The sequence below is a fragment of the Eutrema salsugineum genome, unplaced genomic scaffold (assembly GCF_000478725.1).
Source record: "Eutrema salsugineum unplaced genomic scaffold, Eutsalg1_0 scaffold_8, whole genome shotgun sequence".
NCBI classification, from domain to species: Eukaryota; Viridiplantae; Streptophyta; class Magnoliopsida; order Brassicales; family Brassicaceae; genus Eutrema; species Eutrema salsugineum.
The window spans coordinates 5,876,636-5,895,376 of NW_006256414.1; the positions used below are offsets into that span (position 1 = coordinate 5,876,636).

Consider the following 18,741-nt stretch of genomic DNA (forward strand, 5'->3'; position numbering starts at 1 on the left):
GAATGAGTTATTTATAAGTTCGTTGGATCAACGTCTTTAAATACCAATAAACTTCAAATGTAGGAACCTTGAAGAGGGGATTGGTCTGGACGGAGGAAAGCAAAAGGAAACCGTGTGAGATAAATAATGTCGTTGTTAGCTAAGTTTGTTTCCGTGATCTCATTTTGTTGTATTATAAAGACGATCACTTTTGTTTCGGCGGTACGTCTGAACTAGGTTTGAACCAGACCCTCGTCGCATTTGTATTTGCATTTGGGTCCAGTTGCGAACAGAGTTTAGCTCCATGTCGTTAGTTTTGGGTAAGGATAGTGAACCACTGTGAAAACCATGTAATGTATCCCTACTTGTGTAATATATGAATGTTAGGATGTATTTGTGTTACCACTAATTTCGTTAGCACGAGACCTATTCGTATCTAGCTAGTAATGATAACTAAATATAGCATCTAATCAAGTTATCAGATAGATATGTTGGACAACAACTAGATGGTTAACTTTGTTGGTGGGTAATATATGTTTGATTTAACATATAACTACTTTATCAGATAGAACAGGTCCCGCTACTAACCACGTTATTGGACAAAAACAACTTAGAGGATCGAGTGTTGTTGTTGTACTTGAACACAGAGAACTGTGGATGTAGTGTTATTGCAGTAAGTTAGGAGAGTTGAAAAAATCGACACCATCGAACATCAAGGACAGGATAAAATCCAATTTACGAGGAAACAGAAAGGAAATGTTGTGTAGAGATAGGTTAACATATCTACTTAGTTATGATAATTAATATAGCATACAACCAAGTTATCAGATATATATGTTGGACAACAACTAGATGGTTAACTTTGTTGGTGGGTAATATATGTTTGATTTAACATACAACTACTTAATCAGATAGAACAGGTACCGCCACAAACCACGCTATTGGACAAAAAAAACTTAGGGGATCAAGTGTTATTGTTGTAGTTGAACACAGAGAACTGTGGATGTAGTGTTTTTGCTAGATTGTTTATCATAGGATTGATGGGTTGAGAAAATCGACACCATCGAACATCAAGGACAAGATAAAATTCAATCAACGAGGAAACAGAAAGGAAATGGTGTGTAGAAATGGGTTAACATATCTACTTGGTAATGATAATTAATATAGCATACAACCAAGTTATCAGATATATATGTTGGACGACAACTAGATGGTTAACTTGTAAGAGGGTAATATATGTTTGATTTTACATACAACTACTTTACCAGATAGACCTGGTACCGCCACTAACAAATTTGTTGGACAAAAAAAACATAGGGGATCGAGTGTTGTTAGAGGTACTTAGAAGAACCAAGTATAAATTAGCATCGAACAACAAACACAGCGGATAACAGAATTTTTGAGAAAACACAAATAAAGTTCAACAAAGCTAACACCGCCGAGAGTAGAAAAGGAGAACAAGAAACATAACATAGTCTGATAACAGAGTTTCCCAGAGCAAATCAAATAGAGTACTGTTTGACCAATGCTGTTATGAACCTCTTAAGCTCCGTCTCGAACGAACTCAAGTAAAAAGCCCTTGCAGCTTCGACGCCACCGAGTGCATGAGACTGAAGAAGGAAGACAGAGCACATGCCAGCGTCGGGGGTGGATGAAATTTGAGGAAGCCCAGTTATACGTTCGATGGTGAATGGAGTTAGGTTGATCTGGCTCATCTCTGGGTTGTGTGAAACCTGTTGGAAAAGGTAAGGAAGCATTGTTGCAATAGGTTGAAGATCGCTCACGAGTCTATGGTCCGGCTTGAGACTGACGTTGCAATCCAGCACTCCGATCTTCTTTTCAACCAAATCCACCGCAAGGGACACCCAATGGCGCTGGTCAAAGTTGAAGGGTAGGTATATGATATCTGCTTCGGCATAGAGTTCCACCCGATCTGGCTCATCCTTCCCAGTTAAAAGATCCACAACAGCTCTGTTGAAACGAAATTCTTCCCAGTTTTCGCACTTAGAGAACCTAGGATAGAGTTTGGTGAGCTGCGACACAAACTTGGAGTCCAGAATATCAACTCTTAGTCCGACGCCATCTTCAACATCCTTACGCAGCATGTGCCGTGAAAATTTTAGTACAGCATCCATAACCTGAAAAATAATTTACACGATAATTAAGTTAACTCAATAAGGATAGTGACAACACTGCGTTTAGCCTGCCGTTTGAGATACTTACCTTAGCTGGTGGGCTTTTCTTCCTTTCAAGCAAATCCGCTAACTCCCTTGCGGATAAAGATATACAATTCCCTAGGCTAATTGCCCTGCAGATCAATGAACATATAAGTATACGCGTGTGGACACCATACCCAAATCAGGTTGCATGATCTACCTTTTTACGCTGTTGATAGCGTTTTGGACCTTTTCGTCTAGTCTCCGCATCTTATCCAAGTCTGACTCCTTCTCATGGCCTATGCGTGTCTTCAATCGTTTACCACACTCAAAACGCTCATCTAGCCGAGAAGATATCATCCTAGGACGTTTGCTTTTCCTTGTGACCTCATTGTGGTTAGCGTCAGGGTTGTTAACAATGTTTTCATCACCCTAGATAGAAGATACAAAATTTAACACATAATTCAGCCCTCGTACTGGTTTGCGATATATAACCTATATCCAGATGATTGTAACTTACGCCAGGTGCGTCGGCGACGTTTATCTGTGAACGAGTTATAGCCTCCGGGCAATCATCATCAGGGATTGGAGATGCAACCTACTCGGGTTCAAAAAAAAATACATATAATGGTTGCATGTACAAAATGACTGCAATTTAAAACACGTAAACACTAGAATGATCACAGTACGAACCGGGACATGTTGGCCCAATGGATTAGCTTGGTGAGCAACATTGGAATGGACATCTTCTTCCTGCGAATCAGGTCGGGCATATAAAAAAAGAAATTTTGTTAACAAAATGCGAGTGTATCTGAGGGTTCGTGATAACCATTGTTAATAGAAAATGAGGGTTGTTAGGTAATGATATTAGCCATGAAAAGTTCAAAATAAGTACATACCACTACAGGGGCTGGGGTAGACCGATTGGTAGGCTCGTTTTCATCGACGACTTCCATTTGGTCCTGGTCCGAGTGAAAAAATTCGTGGGAATAACACATCACATATACAGTTGCAGGGTAACCATGATTATTTGTAAATAAGCTGATTACCTTATCGCCTTCATACTTCTCGCCAGGTAAGTTAGAGCCATCCCCCATAGGTGTTTTGGACCGGTTTAGCGGCTGAGAGTCAATGGCTTCCCCCTGCTTACAACCAGAAGGGGAAAATTTTGAGCGAAAAATGGTATATACCAAAATGTATTTCGGGTTATCTGCACCCTGACATATCTATTAACTATATTACCTCTATAGTTCTCCTCTCTGTCGGCTCACCTCCATAGGTTGAATCCCCCGATTTTTGGTGATCGACGACTGGAGAGGATGGTTGCTCAGGTAAGACGGACGTGCCTCCATTTTCGTCGTTATTGACCGCATAGTAGGCTATAATATCCTCCGTAGACAGCCGTTCGTTCTGATTGCCAATAGAAACACCGAATTCGGCGTCGCCACCTTCTGCAGCAGACTGGTTGCTCGCATTGTCTTCGTCCCCGTTGCCGGTGGTTTGGCTACTTTCGGAGACAGTACCATCTGCAGAGGAATTATCGACGGAAACCGACCTCGTTGGGATATCCTCGTGGTTAACAGCGGTTTTCGTTATCAGTTTTTTCAACGCAGCAATGACAACCTTGTTGTTCTTCGATAGCATGTCTGCAAATTTTTCCTCCAAGGCGATTTCGTAACTTGACAACTTGGCCTCTATTATATTCCCAATGCGAGTTTCGTCAAAGATAGTTGTGCTTGGACCAGCGCCTCTACCCTTATTCTTCGCGCTCCTTCCGCCAACGCCTTTACCGGATTTGCCTTTTCTTGACTTTGACTTTGGTGGAATTACAGCTGGTTTGCACCCACCCAAAAACATCTCGCCCTTGAACTGAAAACCTTCGTCAATGAGTTTCAACATCTCATCAACCTTCGGATCGATAGGATCGTCCGCCCAGCTAAGGTCCTCTTCCTCATCGAATACTAGATCCAGACGAATGACGGAGTGGACAGTGTCCTGCAACGAATTAAGATCGGGGTTACCTCTATAGTCAGCTAAGTACCCATGAGGAGGAAAGCGACGTTATCGGTTAACTCTGTTGTACATGACTAACAATCCGATAACTAAATTACACGAAAATTAAGTAGACAGATATTCTTATTACCATCTACCTAAACGTCGTCAGTTGTCTGTTAACTTTGTTTATATGACAAATTAAGTGCTGCTAACTCTATTAACCTCTAAAAAGATAGTTAATCCATTTCCTATGTAATTAACTGTTAACTATGTTAACGAAGTTCATTTGTACCTTTTCCGCTTCGTCGATGTCTCGTGCGTGACTTAACTTTAATTGGAGGACCTGTCGCTGTTGGGGGAGGAAGTCATCTTCATCATCCACTTCGGCGGAGACAGACTGGTTCAGACTATCTGCAAGCGATGGGACAGCTTCCAAAACAACAAACTGAAGAGCTGCAAACAGACCTTGGATCGCTACATTCGCGTTCACTAGCTTCGATGGTTCCCTCTCTTTAATGGAAGATATCATCATGTCAAATGAAAGCCGACCCCATGGGTACTCAACAAATGAGACCAGATCCTCCGTCATTTCTGCATGTTCCTTTACCACTTTTACTCGTGGGTAATGAATAGTTGGTAGGAGAATTCCGTCAACGAGGACAAGACACGCCATTTTTATGCGGACTTGTTTATCCAGATCTCGCCGGCGTTTGAGAATCGCGATAACTCTCTCGATAGTAACATCGTCCTTTCCATCAAAGAGTTTGGCGTAATTTGGGTATGTCGAAGACTTTCGTTTTCTCGCTTCGGTCAAAGGCAGCCTCCCGCAGTTCAAACCAGTAACGATTTTGAATTCGCGGAGAGAGAATCTAATCGGACGTCCCGCAAAAACGAACCAAATCTCGTTCTTCCGATCAACTTCGAGTTGTCGCGAGAGTAAAAACAACCCAAACGTACCTGACCAAGCCGGTTTGGAAGGTATCTCAAGTAGCATCCCCAGAGGGGACTCCCGGATAAAGTCGATTTCCGATTCATTAAGCGCCGCTACGAGATCTGAAATGATGCTAAATTTTTGGTAAGTTATCACTCGCTGACCCCAGGGCTCATCTCCAGCCGATATGATTCGCTTCGGGAGATTTAACTCACTCATGGCGGAAATAGGTTTGAAAAGAGGATTGATAGAGAAATTTCTACACTTCGACGGTTCTCGAGAATGAAAAAGGATGGAACCCCCACGAAAATAGAGAAAATAGGGAAGGGCAGACGATGAGGAGTCCGATAAACGGAATAATGGTCTGTTAACCCTATTCTTCGATATTTTTTTTTTCGTGGGTATAACGAAGGAGTCTAAATCTATTCAAATGATATCCTTGTCGGTTCTGACACACGCTAGCATGTAGGACAAATTGAAAGCGCTTGAAGTTCGTAGGGGTTACTCGGTCTTTTTGCCCTGTACGAGTGTGTGGGGTCGAGTCCTAAAAGGTACCTCTTAATTCCACGAACTTCACATACCCTTTATTGCAATTTCTCTTATAATTCTCCAATAACAACCCTTAAAATCAAATAGGCTCTCCTAATACCTGTAAGATGATCCTGGTGGTGCCGATGGGAGCAGGTTTGGCGTGGTACGACAGTTGCTACCAGCAGAACCAGAGGAATCCTCACCGTTCTGAGATGGATCATTGTACTGTCGGCTATGACCACCAGATCCATACCTCCTCAACGAGTCCCCTCCACTAGCAGCAGCGTTAAACGCGTTCATCCAATCCTCACCGGAAGATCCTCCATTGGTTCTTGGGCTGCTGTGAGGATCTGGTTCGTGATTTAGGTCAGTTCGATCAAATCTAGCTGGTTTGGTGTTAACCAGGTCTGAGTTAAGGTGGGCTTAGGTCCAAGTATCAGAGTCGCAGACTTAGAGAGCTATTGGGCTTCGGTGATTTGGTGTTGGCCCATACTCATTAGACGAGGTCGTTTTAAGGAGAAAGAGGAAGCTCAACAAACGCTACCGTTCGAGTCTTCTTCTTCTTTTTGACTTTCTGTGATCTTATCTGTTGTAACAAACTCTTCAAGAATTCTCTGTACAAGCTCAGATAGTGGATTATCCAGGTTCCGTTTCTGAAGAGAGATGTACCCAAAGTTTCTGGGGAACTATATACTTGCCTCGTGTTGATCTAGTTTTTCTGCAAACACAAAGAGTGAGAGAGAGAGAGTACGAGAAGAGAAAGTGATTAGATCAAAGAGAGTTGTGATCATATCGGTAACAAGTGGTATCAGAGCGTTAGGTTTGGACACACTCAAGGATAGAAAGGCGATTCAAGGATCAAATCGGAGTTTCAAGGATCGAAGGAGGAGACGTTCGCGAGCTTCACTGACCAACAGTGAAGAAAAAGGCGATCTCGTCGTGAGATTGAAATCTACAAGTTCAAACCAAGAACTCAGGGAAGTTTCTCAAAACCTTTCCTTCGTAGTTATCCCAACTATTGTTCTAAAGCCCATCGGAATCTTATACCGTGGAATCTATCTTGAATCGGTATTGCGTATCTAAAATATTGATTGCGAGAGATATTGTGCTTGGATTTGGTGCTGGTTTGGTCTGTTCTTGTATTGTAAACTTGTTTTGCAGGTGATACTTGGTCAGTTATTAAATAAACCATGGAACCAACACAGGGAAAATTCAAAATAGAGAAATTCGATGGTAAAGGGGATTTCAGTATGTGGAAATACAGAATGTTGAGACAACTAGAAATTCAAGGTTTGGGATCGGGGTTAGAAGAGCACTCTAAGTCAGCAATGGTTACGGATGAACAGGGAACTGTTGTTGAACCGAAAGTTGATCCGAAAGCAGCTGAGAAGGATCTGTGGGTGAAAAATCTTTTGGGAACTTTGACGGATCAGATTCTGAGAAAGATAATGCATGAGTCTACAACTTTAGGCATGTGAAAGGCTTTGGAAGCAGACTATCAGACTAAGTCATTACCAAATCGGATTTATCTTAAGAAAAGTTTTGCCAGTTTCAAGATGGATGAGAGCAAGTCTATGGAAGAATATGTCGACAAATTCTTGAAGCTGATTCAGGACCTCTCAAGCTTAAAGATCACCATAAGTGATGAGGATCAAGCAATACAACTTCTAACAAGCCTTCCACCAGCATATGAACCATTGGTTCATACTCTCAAATATGGAACGGGAAAGCAGTCCTTAACAGTTAAGGACGTAGTTGCTTCGGCTTATGAAATAGAAGCTGAGCTAAGACAGAAGGGTCAGTTAACAAAGTCAAAGGGAAATGCAGAAGGGCTATATGTTGATTCAAAGAGGAAAGCAGAACTGAAGCAAGATCACAAGAACAGCAACAAGCAAATAAGGGTAAAGGGAAAAAGAAGTCCAAAGGGAAGAGCAAGTTTGGACCCAAAGCCTGCTGGATTTGTGGTGATGAGAATCACTGGAAGAAAGATTGTCCAAAACGGAACAAGAACCCAAATTCAGCTAACCTTGCCACAAATCTGCAAGAACCAATAGCTTTGACGGCCAGTTAACATGACTCGAAGGATGAATGGGTTTAAGACTCAGGTTGCACATTCCACATCACTCCGAAAAAGAGTTACTATCATACTTTGTGGAATGTGAAGGAAGTAACTTATGGGTAACAATACGCACTATATGGTGAAAGGTATGGGAAATGTAACGATAGAGAATCCAGATGGTACTGTTGTTACGTTAAGCAAGATCAGATACATGCATGAGATGGGAAGAAATCTTATCTCGTATGGTGATAACACCGTATTTTGACCACTTTTATGGATCATTTTGAAATACTTTTTCTATGTTTTTAATTGCTTTTAAGTACTTTTGTTACGTTTTTCTAGTATTTGTAGTTCTAAGACTCTTTTCAGGTAACTTAGGGAAAAGCTTAACAAAATGGATAGAAGACCAGATTTTAGCTCATAGTCAAACCGTCAGAAGTTCACCCCCGATTGAAGGCCTTCTCACCGTCTGATCCAGCTCAAATTAGGAGATCTTAAAGATGGAAGTATCAGCTTTCCAGCACACTTTACAGCTTGGCAATCCAACGGTTCAATCAAAAGATACGCGAAGAGCAAGATGTCCCGTAAACCAGCCAGCAAGCGTTTCCACCCGCGGCCAACAGGCCATTCCCCGCGGTCACAACCATCCCGACTGCGGCCAGCCACCCATTCCCCACGGTCACGCACTTCCCGACCGCGGCCAGCTAACTCCAAGTTTGAAGGCCCATTTCTGAAGCCCGTATCATTTTCCCAGCCTCAATTCCGGAACCCTAGACACCAGAGAGTATTGGAAACTATAAATACATATCATTTAGGTCGTTTTTAGGGAGAGAAGAAGAAAAACGAAATACTTTACAGAAATTTTACTTTAAGCTTTGATTTTAGGTTTTAGGGAGAGAGAGAGATCTATCTCTTGAACCCTTGTTCTTTCTTTTTCAATTTTGGTTTTTGTTCTACTTTTTAATACTATGTTTTTGATTTCGTTTATCATGCCTGAGTAGTTTTATTGTTGGGTCTAAGGGATTTTTGATGGGGATATATATGTTTGGTGAGGATTCCATTGGCTATTGAGCCGAATCTTAGATTTTTTTCTTCTGAATTCGTTTTTAAAGCATGAGAGTAGCGTCATGAACTACAATCTGATCCAGATGCTTGGTGACACAAAAGTGTTCATCCGATGTCAGATCTAGTTTGGGAGAGCAAAACAAACATAGGAGTGTAAACCTACCTATGGGCGATTTGTGAATGCTGATGAGTCTTAAACATAATGCATCTCTTCTTTTCCAGGTCCAGAGTGAAAACCTACTGGTCAGGGTTGAGAGAGATAGTTGTCTATGATCATGACAGTGGCGTATTCATACGTCTGTGACTCCAGTTCGAAAAGTTTAAGTTAACATCTTATCAAATTTACTCTCTAGCAATGTTTTGAATCGTTCATACCCATGAGAAAACTTTCCTGAACCCCAGCGCTTTCTTTCTTATAGATTCACACCGATTTTTATTCAAGCTTTAGTCTAGTATCTTTACTCTTTCAATAGATTTTCATTTAAGCAATTAGGTTTAGCCGTTTTTCCGTTTTTACTCGTTTTCATTAATTTTAGTTATTAGGTCATTTTAATTCCCATATTTTCTCTTTAAATTTCGTTTTTACGTTTTAAACACACCACCAAAACCCTCACAAAACTCGCCTGGTTCTAGACTTCCTTACTTTATATTTCTTTCGAAGGCTTTTGCAGGAAAGATCCTCCTTCTCTGTGGATTCGATCTCTAAGTACTACAATCGATCAGCTGTGCACTTGCGGCTATTGAATTCATTTAGGGTAAAAATTGACACCCTCACACACGACCACATCATATGGTCAACTAGAACAGTCAGGGTGTAAGTACTCCAGTGGAGACTTTGAGGTGGTATTCTACAAAGAGGATCAGAAGGTGTTAACGGGGAAGTATGAGCAAGGTCTATGCTATCTTCAAGGAAGAATCAGGAGGCCAGAGACAAATATTGCTAAAGCCACAGAAGACTTAACAAAGAAATGGCATTCAAGATTGGCTCATATGGGACAGTCGTCTATGGATACTTTAGTGAGAAAGGGCTATCTGAAGATGGAACAGGTATCGAAGTTGGGATTCTTTGAAGCATGTACGATGGGTAAATCCCACTAGAAAAGCTTCCCGAAGACCAAACACACCACAAAGGAGATTCTGGACTATGTTCACTCGGATCTGTGGGGCTCATCGACAGTTACACCGAGTCTAACTGGGAACTAATACTTCATGACGTTCATAGATGATTTCTCCAAGAAAGTTGGGATCTACTTTCTTAAGACAAAGAATGAGGCCTTTCAAAAGTTTTCTGATTGGAAGACTCTGGTAGAAAACCAAACAGGAAAGAAGCTAAAGTGTTTAAGGACCGACAATGGACTAAATTCTGCAATAGGAAGTTTGATGAGTTGTGCAAAGAAACCGGGGTTAAAAGACACAAGACTTGTCCCTACACACCACAGCAAAATGGTATCTCCGAGAGAATGAACTGAACTATAATGGATAGAGTAAGAAGCATGCTCTAGGAGACGGGTTTAAAGGGCGAGTTTTTGGCTGAGGCAGCATCTACTGCAGTCTACATCATCAACAGATCTTCAGCGGCGTCTATTGGGTTTGAGGTTCTGGAAGTGTTGTGGACTGGTGGAAAGCCGGAGTATGGTCACCTAAAATGTTTTGGCTGTATGGCGTATGTTCATACAGTGCCGGAAAAGATCAGTCCAAGAGCTCGCAGAGGCATATTTGTTGGATATGTTCAGGGAACAAAAGGATATCGAGTTTGGTTACTAGAACAAAAAAAGATTACCATCAGTAAAGACGTGGTATTCCATGAAGAGAGGTTATTCAAAGATTTGAACTTAGAAAAGGGAAATTAGATGGAGCAAGAAGCTACTCATGTAGTGAGAGTCTCATCTTCGGGAAATAAATCGGCTGGAGAATTAACAGATGTTGTAACTACAGGGTAGGGTTCAAATCAAGGTGGAGCTGATCCAGACTATGAAGTGACAGGGGAAGAGTCAGGTACATCTGAAGATGATGATGACAATGGTTCTGAAGATACAGGAGCTGTTACTGCAGGAAATCTAGACAACTATGTGTTGGCTAGAGATCGGGTGAGAAAGGCAATAAAACCACCATCTAGATACGAAGGAGCTAACTTCGTGGTGTATGCTTTGACTGCATCAGACACAGTAAATATGAGTGATTTATGGGATTCAGCTATGGACGAGGAGATGGACTCGTTAAGCATAAATCACACTTGGGATTTTTCTGACAAACCAGAGAAACAGAAGGTTATAGATTGCAAATGGATTTACAAGCTGAAACCAGGTATACCAGGAGTGGAGAAGCCTAGATACAAAGCAAGACTTGTTGCAAAGAGCTATGCACAAGTCGACGGTATAGATTACAATGAGGTTTTTGCTCCGGTTCTGAAACATGTCTCGATCAGGCTCATTTTGTCAATGGTGTCTCATCAAGACATGGAACTCGAGCAGCTTTGACGTAAAGACGGTTTTCCTACGTGGTGTGCTGCAGGAGAAAATCTATATGAGTCAACCGGAGGGCTATGTTCAGAAAGGATTTAAGGACAAAGACTGTTTGTTAAAGAAGTCGCTTTATGGTTTAAAACAGTCACCGAGAGAATGGAACTACAGGTTTGACACATTAATGATCAAGAATAAGTACAAGAAGAGTGAGTATGATCTATGTGTGTATCTTAGGGGCTCAACAGTTGAAGACATGGTCTATTTGCTGCTATATGTGGACGACTAAAAGATTCTCTCATCAAAGAGTTTGAGATGAAGGACTTGGGGACAGCAAGAAGGATACTAGGGATGGATATATTCAGAGACAGATCCAAAGTATTTTTGGTCTTATCTCAGAAAGGGTACTTGAATCAAGTGTTGAAGACGTTTGGAATGTGGGATTGTAAGCCATTTTCTACTCCAATGGGTCCTCAGTTCAAACTCCAAAGTCTTACAGAGAAAGAGATGTTGGATCAAGCTGGTGAGATGGATCAGATTCCATACGCAAGCGCAGTTGGTAGTCTAATGTACGCCATGGTGGGATCGAGACCTGATCTAGCTTACTCAGTGGGTTTGGTGAGCCGGTTCATGGGAAATCCAGGTAAAAGTCACTGGAGAGCAGTTCAGTGGATAATGAGGTACATCAAGGAGGCTCCAAAACTGTCTTTAACTTTCACAAAAGGGTCAGATTTCAAAGTTATAGGCTACTGCAACTCAGATTATGCAAGGGACTTAGACAGATGCAGATCCATTTCTGGGTATGTTTTTACAGTTGGTGGAAATACTGCAAGTTGGAGATCGTGTTTGTAGAAGGTTGTTGCTTTTGTCAACCACCGAGGCAGAGTACATGTCATTGTCAGAGGCAGTTAAGGAGGCGTTGTGGCTAAAGGGAATTTGCGAGGAAATGGGTTTCATCCAGGGAGCTGTTGAGGTTCATTGTGACTCGCAAAGTGCGATTTCTCTGGCGAAGAATCACATGTTTAGTCAGAGGACAAAGCACGTTGCGACAAAATATCACTTCATCAGAGATATTATTGCTCAAGGTGATGTAAGTGTGATGAAGATTCATACATCGAAGAACCCAGCAGATATGTTAACCAAAGTTCTGCCTGGTAGTTCTTTCGGAAGGTGTTTGGAAGCTCTGAATGTCACCGCCTGATCTTGGCGGTGAGTGCGTCATTTCCAGGAGGTCAAGAGATGACGAGAGCTCAAGTCCGGTGGAGCTTTGAAGGTGATTCTGGTAATGCAGATTCAAGTTCATTCTATCTCTGGTGACCAGGAGATTGCAAAGTGTGAGGTTCAGGTTTGAATGAAACTCACGGTAAGGTACGAATTGTCGAGGAAGTGAAGATTTGTACTGCCAGGAACGAAATTTTCTCAAGATTCGACCGTAAGAGACCAGAGGAAATCAGAACCAAGGTGGAGATTTGTGAGAATCTGGTTCGTGATTTAGGTCGGTTCGATCGAATCTAGCTGGTTTGGTGTTAACCAGGTTTGAGTTAAGGTGGGCTTAGGTCCAAGTATCAGAGTCGCAGACTTGGAGAGCTATTGGGCTTCAATGATTTGGTGTTGGCCCAGACTCATTAGACGAGGTCGTTTTGAGGAAAGAGAGGAAGCTCAACAAACTCTAATGTTCGAGTCTTCTTCTTCCTTTTGACTTTCTCTGATCTTATATGTTGTAACAAACTCTTCAAGAATTCTCTGTACATGGATTATCCAGGTTCCGTTCCTGAAGAGAGATGTACCCAAAGATTTTGGGGAACTCTATACTTGCCTCGTGTTGAGCTAGTTTTTCCGCAAACACAAAGAGTGAAAGAGAGAGGAGGAGAAGTGAGAGCGATTAGATCAAAGAGAGTTGCGATCGTATCGGTAACAACTGCTTTCTGCAAATAACGCAACAAGAAAATGAAATCGGTTTTGATGTGTGTGTATACATACCAGTGCCACTGTCAGACCAGCTTGAAGCAGCAGCTGCTCGGTTATCGTGAATGCTAAGCTGTCTAGTGAGCTTTGAAAGAAGAGAGGACTGTTTCTGGTCAAGGTCTATTTGTCTTTTCACGTTCTGATCCTCTTGAATCAACGATTCAATCCTCTCATTACCTAACTGCAGATTAATCCAAGAGAGAGAGATAGACAAATAAGCACCACGCCAGAGCCGTATTAAATGAGTAACAAATATACATTAGAAAAAGGATATGAGACCTGATAAAACTGTATAACTGATTCAGCATGTCTTCCTTTGATTTCTCCACTTGACAAAGAACAACGGCCTGTTGAAGCCACCACGAGGATTAAGTAATAAAAAAGCTTGAATGAGATGGGAAACTAAAGAAAGATTTACAAGAATGCTAAATAGTTTACCTTTGGAACTTTTGTTGCTAAGCTGTTGAGACATCCACCGCAATTCCTAACCATTTTATCCTAAAAAGAAAAAGAAAAGACAAGCAGACTATCAATAGCAAAACCGTCAATTACCATGGAAACTAAATTGCATTACATGCCTAAACAGAGCTATCTTCAACGTTTAGAAATAACAAATCTTAACCCTTTAAAAGTATGAGCACAAAGACAACAGTTTAACTTTTTGATCATTTAACAGCGAGTTTTTGAAATCATACTTTCTCCAATAGCCGTTTCAAGCCATATAGGAAATTCATAGTAAAGACTTTATCAGCATCATATTGATACTAGATTAAGATCAGGTACGCAGGTACAACTTTAAAGGAGAGTGAAAAAAATACCGAATGATAAAGATAATTTACGTTAAATGACTTTTAAATAAACGAAATGACTTACACATTTTGCGCAGAATAAGAAGGTAGTTTCCTAGAGTGACTAGTTAGGATGCTATGTTTAAACAGAATGCTCTGTTTCACCTTTGAAAGCAAAAGAATACAAAGATCCAACTTGCTTTGCAGCCAAAATAGAAGAAAACAAGATAGACATCAAGTCTCACTCAGACATTCATCGAACATCTTGTCTGCATAATCCACTTCCTCAAGAAACACATCAATCATATTATATGTAATGTAAGATAATGATATTAAAGATGAAATTTTAACAGTCAAAGAAATTAAAGATACTCTAGCAATCAATCATACTCTATGCACTCATACAATCGAGGACTCGTAATTTAAGATAATGAAATTAAAGATATAATCAGTTGATGTTGTTTGGGTTTTTAAATTTTAATTGTAGACATAACTCATGATTAAGTAATAATATTGAATACAAATTTAGGCTATATGATTTTTTAAACATAAATGAGATTTTTTACATTTCTTTTCCAATGAAGAGATGAAGAAGATAAAGAGGAAGAGGTCTGGAATGTCATCGAAATTCACATGAAGTCTCTTTTTTTTTTATGAACAATTCATATATGTAATCTTTTTTTTTCTAAGAACCTTGATGTTTAATTTATCTTTGGAGAAATTATTTATGGTTGGTTGAAAATTTTCATCAGAAAAATTGACGATAACTTGATGATATATAACATGCCAACATTTTAGTAATCCAGACAAATGTTCGAATATTGCAGTATATGAGTAAAAAATCATACGTATATTTTCAATAACGCATTCATGAGAATAGCAGTTATTCCTCTCTCTCTCATACGGTCGCGTTTACTCGACGTGACTATTCACTTCCTTCATTTTCTATTATTTAAGTTCACAAAGAAGTTCCGAAATCCATTCTACTTCTTCGTTACTTTCCCAAATCCATCACTTTTTCCTTCCTCCTCTCTCTTAGGGTTCAGATTTTCTTTTTATATTACAAAATCCATCATTTTCTCTTAGGGTTTCAGAACTTTCACAAAACTCGGCCTCGACCACTTTCATATATAAATCCATGGCAGAGTACTCCTACCTACTAGCCTTACCAGACGAACTACTGGAAAAGGTTCTAGCAAAGTCGGCTAACACAATTGGTGACCTAATACGGAGTCGCTCGATTTGTCATAGGTTCAACGACTGCACCGGAGGTCCTGGCTTCTACGCTGAAGTTGATCCCTTTAATATGGGTCATCCAGTGGATCAAAATGTCCATCTCATCATTGATGTCTTCAGAGAGTTCTATGATTCATGAAATCCAGGCATGCTTTTCATGCGAGGTATGCAACTCTTTTTTCATCGACACGATTTTGGAGGGATTCTACTGATCAAGGATGCGGCGGATAGAGGGTACATGCGTGCAGTATATGTATACAAGATGTTCATGAAACTTGTTATGAAACATCACGAGGGTGATGAGTACTTCATCAAACTAAGCCGGGAAACAATAAGGAAGTGCACCCGCGACCTTGTTGAAGAAGTATATCTTGGTTGGCTAATATGGTTGCCAGAGATGTTCGATGAAAGCCACCGTCGCTTTTTACCGCGTCTCAATACTCTTATCCACTGTCCGTGCGGTACAATTAACCGATGAGAGCGTTGGTGAAATGATGAGTATAAACCAAGAAACATCTGCGACTACTGCTTCTTAACTCGCGAATGTGGAAGGTTCTTCCTATATGTGTACCGGGTAGTTAGGTTTTTCCTGATATGGTCAACTAGTGAATGTGTCTGGTGTTTTATGTCTTATGTTTTTTGTTTTTTGTACTTCCTTATGTTCTGGATTCTGTATGTGCACAATTCGTAATGTTTTGTACTCCCTTATGTTGTGTACAAACATTATTCTAATAATTTTAACTCGAACTGTTTAGGCCTAGTATTCCACATATATAAGTGGTTATACCAAATAATACTAAGATGGTTACACCTAATAAAACTAGGTTATACCATTTATATGTGGTTTCACCAATAATACCAAGTTTTCCCGATATTTGGTTTTCAATAATCTTAAATCAATAATAAAAATAGAAGTACACACCCTAATACAGTTTAATCCAAATACAAATACATATATCAAATGTCATATGAGACTTAACGTCTCTGTCTTGTGTTTGGCCCTAGTTTCGATTGCTCTTGTTTTCGTTTACCTGCACCCACTTATGTGTTCACAACGTCAGCACCGTCTGGTTCTACCTACACATACTAAGTAATACAATATAGTGTTACCACGAAATATTAAGTATTACCAAAACAATGGATATTACTCTTTAAACTTAAATACCTCTTTACTTCTAAGCAGGTACGGAGATCGGGCTACAAGCTGCTCCGCCTCTTTCAGCTCCGGCTCATTCATCTCCGTCTCTTTCTGCTCTGCCTCCTTCTGCTCCGCCTCCTTCTGCTTGGCCTCCTTCTGCTCCGCCTCCTTCTGCTTGGCCTCCTTCTGCTCCGGCTCCTTCTGCTTCTTCTTCGGCTTCTGCTTCGGCTATTTCTTCTTCGGCTGTTTCTGTTTCCTCTCTTTCTCAGTTGTCACCAGACTTTCAAGTTTCTCTCCACCTTGTTCATGTTCATGTTCTACATCATTTCGAAAAACTTCTCCTCCCTCATCTCCTGGTCCTTCGCTTTCTATTCTTGTCTCTTTTACATATTGTTCTACAGAGCAGAGTCTTGTATCAAAGCCATCCATTCGGACACTGATTCGGAGAAACTGAGCGTACATACTCTTCTGTAAGCTCTGAAGCTGTTCCACCAATCCAAGAGGCGCCACCTTCTCCGTCCCCACATTATTCTTAGCCGCTGCAGGATGGTTTACCCATTCCTTATTATCTCGGGCATCAACATCGATCTTGCATATCTCTTTCCAGAATATCGGCTTCTTTTCCTCAACTAAACGCCTCGTCCAATTTTCAGGAACGATATCACTGAGATCTTCCTCTTCATTCCTCTCCATGACTCCAGCAAGCATAATTACCTCATCCTCGGATGGTTGCAATATACTCTCGATGACCCTAGTGTTACCCAGTGTTTCATAGAGTTTCGACAAAGGGAAACCTTTTAGGGTGAATGGTTGGAACTTCTGCCTGCACATCTGGGGACAATCACTCTCTGCTCCTCTAACATCTTCTTTGTATTTGTTCTTCAGGCATGGGATGGCCTCAAAGGCTAGCAACTACACATAAACCCAACAAATTACATTTAAACTCATAGTATTACATAGTTACAAATTCTTTATAATGTGACATACCTCCAAGAGAGTAACAAAGCTTGGAAATGTCCAGGCATCTGTTTCGACGACCCCATTGAAATGCCTCATTGTATGCTCAATCTCCTTCATATTTACATCGAATGAATACCTAACCCAAGGAAACCTTTTACAAGCCTCGAGATCATCCACAATCCTCAGGAATAAGGGGTCAACAGATGGTGCTCCCTTACCGGTTTTTGTTTTCCCACTAATTATAGAGGATAAGAAGTAGACGACACACATCTTCAACCGATCAGGATTAACTAGCCCTTGCATTGAATTTAGCTTTTTCTCAACAGCAGCAAGGGAGAGGACGGTTTCCTGAAAATATCTATTCTTAAACGAAGAACTTCCTATGCTCTCTTAGTCCTCTGGATACGGGAGACAGTTTAATCCACACAAAATGGCATGCTCTCTAAGGGAATAGCGAATTGGTACGCCATTCACTAAAAACCAAGCTTCCCTCTTCTTATTTGTGTTTGCTGTCCGAAGAAGAAGCAACCACATTCCCATCATCTTGTATGTTGTGTCCTCATGCATGGCCCTATGCATATGCCAAAAGTGCTTGAACTGTAGGTGTTCTGTAAACCATAACAGCTCATGGGGTTCAAGGTCTAGAGACTCCAATTTCGCAACAGCTTTGTGGATATAACATCTTGTTCCCAGCTTTATTGCATTATGATACTCACTGGGCTTGAAGAAAATTCTCACGAGTGGCAATGGCTGGTTCTCCTCCTCAACCTCAGCCTCAGTTCCCCTCCACAAAACTATCTGATTATTACCCGTCTCTGATTCGACAACTCCTTCTACCATTTTCTCCTGCGACGATTCGGAATCTGAGTACAATTCTGGTCTAGCATATCTAAACACTCTTTCGTTTCCTAAATCCATGACTCCTATTTTGTAATTACCAACCTAATAGAGAACATATAAATCGAATTTTGGTTTCTACACAAAACCAAGTTTAAATCTACAAAGTAATCTAGATAGAAATTAGAAATCAGAGGACAAAGACGAACGAACCTGATTTAGCGAGGCGTTGATTCAAGACAGGCAGCAGCAAATCACTCGTAGTTGTCCCAGAAAATACTATACGAAGACGACGACGAGAGGACGATTTTGAAATTTGAATTTTTTTAAAAAAAATTTAGGGTTTGACTTACCACAATTTTGACCGAAAACCCGAGTTCTTCGGATTCAACCCGATATAACAGACTGGGTGTGGATCTTCGTGGTTGGGTTAGTAAATATAAAACTTTAGTAAGGACCTCCAAGTATTTGACCGCTTTTCTCCATTTTTCTTGCTTTAAAAAAAAATCAAAAACAAATTAAATATTATGAGGAGGAGATTTGAGAATTTCTTTAATGCAGAAGGAGTACGCGAGATTATTCCTCCTTTTGTGTCTAATGATCCTCTTCCTGATTTTGTTAACGTTGAAATAATTGTTTGGA

General features: G+C 40.7%; 1 protein-coding gene and 1 pseudogene across 3 annotated transcripts; both read right to left on the reverse strand.

Annotated features, from left to right (window-relative positions):
- The window catches only part of LOC112088150, a 41,265-nt pseudogene that overhangs the window by 17,327 nt on the left and 5,197 nt on the right, over positions 1–18,741 (reverse strand).
- LOC112089552 lies at positions 1,422–14,044 on the reverse strand. Of its 3 annotated transcripts, none has more exons than XM_024160374.1 (12): positions 14,014–14,044; positions 13,579–13,638; positions 13,420–13,487; positions 13,156–13,321; positions 3,378–4,130; positions 3,185–3,277; positions 3,035–3,097; positions 2,829–2,888; positions 2,656–2,733; positions 2,356–2,567; positions 2,203–2,287; positions 1,422–2,117 (listed from the first exon to the last, which is right to left on the reverse strand). In XM_024160374.1, the coding sequence occupies exons 5-12, from the start codon at positions 4,032–4,034 to the stop codon at positions 1,482–1,484; spliced, it is 1,884 nt and encodes a 627-aa protein (XP_024016142.1). In that variant the 5' UTR covers positions 4,035–4,130; positions 13,156–13,321; positions 13,420–13,487; positions 13,579–13,638; positions 14,014–14,044; the 3' UTR covers positions 1,422–1,481. The 3 variants fall into 3 exon arrangements, with proteins under 3 accessions (XP_024016142.1, XP_024016143.1, XP_024016141.1); XM_024160375.1 differs by lacking the exon at positions 14,014–14,044 and adding an exon at positions 13,836–13,937; XM_024160373.1 differs by lacking the exons at positions 13,156–13,321; positions 13,420–13,487; positions 13,579–13,638; positions 14,014–14,044 and adding an exon at positions 4,423–6,997.